General features: G+C 35.4%; 1 protein-coding gene across 1 annotated transcript in view; it reads right to left on the reverse strand.

Moving 5' to 3' along the window:
- Positions 1-6470, reverse strand: part of Dpy19l2 (dpy-19 like 2) — a 129254-nt gene that overhangs the window by 48166 nt on the left and 74618 nt on the right. Inside the window, exon 13 of the mRNA XM_026779547.1 lies at positions 1900-1980. Coding sequence (XP_026635348.1) covers positions 1900-1980 — 81 coding nt within the window. The remainder of the gene's footprint in view (positions 1-1899; positions 1981-6470) is intronic.

Genomic DNA, 6470 nt, shown 5'->3' on the forward strand with positions numbered 1-6470 from the left:
AAAAACAATTTTTAGCATCACTGAAACATACTTTGTTGCTGGAAATTTTTGGATTTCCTATGAGAATTGTTATGCTTTACTGGGAAAATTGGAGTCCCTTTTTGGGGCCTCTTAGTCTCAAGAATAAGAAAAATTAAGAATGGACTCAAAATGAAACTCAAGGTCAATTTCATTTGAGTTTAAAAGAAAAATTCCAAACCAGGCTTCTCAGTCATTGTTGTCTTGCTGTGAAGAGGCACTATGACTAAGGCAAATCTTACAAATAAAGCATTTAATTGGGGCTTTGCTTACCATTTCAGAGAGTTAGTCTGTTATTAGCATGGTAGGCAGCATGATGGCAGCACACAGGAGCAGCTTAGTGCTACTTCCTGATCCATATGGAGATAGAGAAGAGAGAGAGAGAGAGAGAGAGAGGGGGGGAGGGAGAGAAAGAGGGAGAGGGAGGAGAGAAAGAGAATCACATTCACCCAAACCCTTATCTATCCTATCTCCCATCCCCTCCCATGCCCCCACCTCCAGTGCAGGGATTACAGCTTTGCCTTCCACACATCTGACAAGTGCCTGTTACTGACAGAAGGGGATGTTCCAGTATGTTTGGCTAACAGTTAATCCTCACAATGTCTATCAATTTCTAAACATGTTTATGCTATTTCCTGGTAACACTAGAACATGGTTTCCACAACTCGGAGAGAAAAAAAAATAATAATTGAATTAAAATACTAAAATTTCACACCTAGAGAAAGTCATTTGAGACTACTATCAGACCTTTAATTGTGAAATTTTAATCTAATAATTTATCATAAAATTATTGGGCTATCTTTTCACTTTATCCTGTAATGATGTGAGTTTCTTCATAGATTTACAGAAGTTGAATGAGAATATAGAAAAAGATAAGGAATAAAATTAACAATCAATCAAATGGATAAGTAATGTGGAAAGCTTAAATAAAGTTAATTAAATATATAATTTAATTAATATAACTTTTATTAAATAAAAAGTTAAGCGTAATAAGGAAAAATGGTGACACACATCCCCAGAAAACAGAAACAACAAATAAACCTACGAATCCATGTTTTCTATATCAGTAAGTACAAAATGGGGTCTGTGTGAGGAAATTCTTTCATGTGTGTGTAAACCATCTCACCAGCCATCCCTACCACCCGGCCTGTCACAGGAGCAGCGCTGCAATTAGTTGCCAAAGGTAGGGTGGTTCTGTACTGCATGGGCCCCTACTGGACAGTTTCAGATAGAAAAAATTTCATTTTACAGTTTTTCCTGTTATCTTCATATGTGCTTATTTCTTAATAGAAAGTACTAAATATCAAATGTGTATATACACTTTATTTTACTTTCCTTAAACTAGTTAGCATGCTGGGAGTTAAGACTTGAAAAGAGACTTTCATTAAAATATTTGTTTTAAGACAAATAAATACCAAGTTAAAAATAAGGAATCTATATTTTTCTAGAAGATAAAAAGACAAAGACCTATTAACATGTTTTACATGATAAAAATAGTCTTAAATACCAACACATAATTTTAGCTTCTAATATTAAATTAGAAAAACTAATCTGAAAAAATGTAAAGTCTGTATTTCAAAGATAGGTAGACACTGGCCATATATTAACATCTTCAACAGGGAAATTTTTTCATTAAGGAAATACTTATTTTCAGCTGAAATAATGCAAATTACTAATAAGAAAATTCTTGGTTTTCTTTCTTGAAAGTCTTCAAGAAGCATCCACCGACTTGTTTTCCCTGGGCATATATGATCACTATACAGAAAATGTGCTTTCGACCTGGAGTCTCATCAAAATGAAGAGATACAAACAGGCTGCCTCAGATTTGTAGCCAGGGATGTACCTTCAGAGATACTAATGTTTTAAGTAAAGAGTACTTACATGGTCTGAAACACCACAAATTTTAGATGTCAGGAATTTCAAAATAATTGTTCCGCTCCACCAAACACAGCCTTGGATTAACTAGGAAATAAGTAGAATTTGACTTTTAAAAATAACATGTGCTTCAGTTAAAATATTTCAGTGATACTCAAAATAGCCAAACTAAACCATGTGAGATGCATTAGTGTGCTATGTACATGAATGGGAAGAGAAGGAAAGCTGACTTACAGTTCAGTGTATTGGCAAGGAATTGAATTTGATGACACTGTCACAGTATGATCAAGTACCTAACAACCCCAGGGCAATACACATCTTAAATATGAACATAATTGTAAAGAACAAAAAACAAAAAAATTAAACATCCTTTTAATTTCTTGGAAGACAGAGACAGTTATATTTCTGAACATTATTCTCAGCTAAAGCCAAGACTCAGAAAAGTGGTTAAAGAGGCAGGATAAGAAATATAGTAAGATCCCAAGTTTAAGGATGGGAGTGGGTACAAGCTGCTTCTATGAAGTGTGTCTTCTGGACATGACAGGGCCAGGATTACTTCAATCAAGAACTCACACAGCTGGGGCTGACTGCACATGACCTCAACAAATCAAGCCAGTCTACACTTTCACAAACCCCATCCCTAACTGAGGAGCTATGGACAGATTGCTGATGGTTTCTGTGAAAGGGTGAGTCAATTTCTCTTTAAGAATGTGACCCTGGCATATCGACAACACTGTGGTGGAGGGCCATACAACATGTATTTGTGAGCAGCAGTAGATATTGGACTCTGTAGGTTATTAGAAAATAAAAAAAAGAGTACCTGAATTTGAGGGATTGAGAGATGTGGGTGGATCTGAGAGGAGTTAGTGGGAGAAGTATAGTTAGTATGATTAAAATATATCATATGAAATTCTCAAAAAATAATAAAAATATTTTATCAAATATTTTCTACTACTCTTGTGAAAATATGAGTTTTCTTCAAGCAAAGGAAAATTTTCTCATATCTAAATTTCCAGAATTAAGATCTTCAAAAAAGAAATGCCATACAGTACTTGTCTCTATAGGTCTGAAGTACCTCACTCAGTCCATGCTCTGGTTCCATCCATTTCCCTGAACACTTCAGCTCATTCTTCTACAGCTAAATACATTTCTCTACTATACATGTATCACATTTCCATTACCTATGCAGCAGGTAAAAGACATTTAAGCATGTTCCATTCCCTAGCTATTATGAGTAGAGCAGCAATGATCATGGTAGAGCAAATATCTGTGGAGTAGGATGTCAATTCTTTTGGGCACTAGCCAAAAAGGGGCAGAGCCTGGTTATATGGAAGACAAATTCCTGGCATTTGGAAGATCCTCCCCCGTGATTGCCCAGTGACTGGACCAGTTCGCAGTCCCACAGTGAATTGCGTTTCTCTTTCCTCACACCCTCATCAGCATTTGTTGCTATAATGTTCTAGATCTTAGTCATTTTGACAGAGGTAAGATCAAATCTCAGAGTAATTTAAAGTTATATTTCCATAATTTTAAGGGTGATAAACATAATGAGGGATATTGTTAGCCTTTTATTTTTCTTTGGAGAAGCAAGTATTCAGATCCACAGCCCGTACTCTTTAGTTGGGTCACTTGTTTTCCTGGTTCTGTTATTTGAGTGGAATCATGCTGCAGCCTACCTGGAAGTCTCCTCATTTGGGGCAACAGATTCATCAGTCAAAGTAAATGCTAAATCTAAAATATTCCTAACATAAAACATTCAGAAAATCTGGGAAATTATGAAAAGTCCAAACATAAGAGTCATAGGAATGGAAGGAGGAGAAGAAACACAGCTTTAAAACCCAGAGAATACATTTAAGAAAATAATAAAGAAATTTTTCCACCATTAAGAAGGACATGTCTATAAAGTCACAAGAAGCTTATAGATTGGATCAAAAAAGAAAAACACCATACATACAGAACAAAGAAAAAGTATTAAAAGTGGCAAGGGTGAAAAAAGCCAAGTAAAATATAAAGACAGACCTATTACAATCACACCAGATTTCTCAGTGGAGACACTAAAATCCAGAAGGGACTGGACTAAAGGCTTTCAGATTCTAAGACATTATGGATGCCAGTTCAGACTACTATACCCAGCAAAACTGTCCATCACTATAGATGGACAAAACAAGATATTTCATGACAAAGTCAAATTTAGACAGTATCTATCCAAAACCCCAGGATTATAGAAATACTAGAAGGAAAACTCTAACCCCAATAGTTAACTACACCCACAAAAACACAAGCAATAGATAATATTACACCAGAAAAACCCAAAGAAGGGAAACATCACACACACACACACACACACACACACACACACACACACACACACACTACCATCACCAACAATAAATTAACAGGAATTAGGAATTATTGAACATTAATATCTATCAATATGAATGGACTCAAATCCCCAATAAAAAGATACAGGCTAAGAGGATGGATATGAAAACAGGATCCATCATTCTGTTCCATACAAGGAACACATATAACCTTAAACGCACATGCAAGAAATATCAAAGATAGACATTACCTCAGAGTAAAGTCTTGGAAAAGATTTTCTAATCAAATGTACCTAAGAAGCAAGCTATCCTAATAGTTAATAAAACAGAATTCCAATCAAAATTAAAAAGAGATGGAGAGGGGCATTTCATACTCATAAAAGGAAAAGTCCACCAAAGTGATGTCTCAGTTATGAACACCTATGCCCCAAATGTAAGAGCATCACAATAGAACGCCAATCAATTATAGTTGGAGTTTTATAACCCATTCTCACCAATGGATAGGTCATCTAGAGGGAAACTAAGCAGAGAAATAACAGACCTAACAGTCTTGATGATTCAAATGTACCTAACAGATATCTACAGAACATTTCACCAAAATACTAAAAAATATGCCTTCTTCTCAGCATCTCATGGAAGCTTCTCCAAAACTGACCATATACTCAGCCACAAAGCAAATCTTCACAAATACAAAAAAAATAATAAAACAAAACAAAATAACCTCCTGTATCTTATCAGACCACCCTGGAATAAAACTAGTTTCCAACAACAACAGAAACAACAGGAAGTCTACAAGCTTATAGAAACTAAACAACTCTCTACTGAGTTACCACTATGTCAAGGAAGAAATAAAGAAGGAAGTTAAAGATTATCTAGAATTCAATGGAAATGAATGCATAGCATACTCAAATTTATGGGACACAATGAAAGTAATGTTAAGAAAACAGTTCATAGCACTACATGCCTTCATGAAGAATTGAGAGAGATCTCATAGTAGTAAATTCACAGCACACCCAAAAGCTCTAGAACAAAAATAAGTAGATACACACAAGAGGAAAGATGGTAGAAAATAATCAAACTGAGGGCTGAAATCAATAGAATTGAAACAAAGAGAACAATAAAAAGAATCAATGAAACAGACTTGGTTCTTCAAGAAAACCAACAGAATAGATAAACCCTTGTCCAAACTAACTAAAAGAGAGAATATTCAAAACAACAAAATCATAAATGAAAGGGGGAAAATGACAATAGACTCCAAGGAAATATAGACAATTATTAGGTCATACTTCAAAAACTGTACTTCACAAAATTGGAAGATCTAAAAATATGGACAAATTTCTTGATAATACCACTTATCCAATTTAAATAAAGGTCAGTTAAGTAATTTAAGTAGGTCTATCACCCCTGAGGAAATAGATGCTGTTTCATAAATCCTAATTGCTCTTAATAGTAAAAACCTAGAATCAGATATCAGAGAAAATGTTGAAAGATCAGAAAACCAATGGAGCCAACCACTAGAGAGACATTTTATCTCTACCAAATCCTCAGACCAAAGTGGACAAAATCCTTTCTCCACAAATCATCAGGCTGAAAGCCTGAGTTCCAGTCTCCCCCTGCCTTATATTCCTTTCTATACTCAGCCGCATCTCTTTCTGTCTTTATCTTTCTATTGCTGGGATTAAAGATATGTGACTGCCCAATACTGAGATTAAAAATGTGAGCTATCATCAAATGGTTTCTCTTGTAGACTGGAACAATCTCAAGTATCCCAGGATGGCCTTGAACTCACAGAGATCCACCTGCCTCTGATCTTCTGGCAAGCTTTCTTTGTTACAGCACAAACAAAATATCACCACAAGAAGCTGTCATTAATAGTCCCCCAATCCCCAAAAGTCCAGAGCCACACAGTTTCAATGTAGTAGTCTATCAGACTTTAAAAGAATGACTAATACTAATACACTTCAGATTATTCCACAAAATAGAAACAGAAGGAACATTGCCAATTTCTATGAGGTCACAGTCACACTAATACCCAAACCACACAAAGAATTTAAAAAAAGAGATTAGCATTTTACGGTCTAGTTTCTTGAGTTCTTTATACATTTTGGAGATCAGACCTTTGTCAGTTGCAGGGTTGGTGAAGATCTTCTCCCAGTAAGTGGCTTGCCTTTTTGTCTTAGTGACAGTGTCCTTTGCTTTACAGAAGCTTCTCAGTCTCAGGAGGTCCCATTTATTCAATGTTGCCCTTAATGTCTG

Source organism: Microtus ochrogaster, chromosome 5, assembly GCF_000317375.1.
Source record: "Microtus ochrogaster isolate Prairie Vole_2 chromosome 5, MicOch1.0, whole genome shotgun sequence".
In the NCBI taxonomy this organism is placed as follows: Eukaryota; Metazoa; Chordata; class Mammalia; order Rodentia; family Cricetidae; genus Microtus; species Microtus ochrogaster.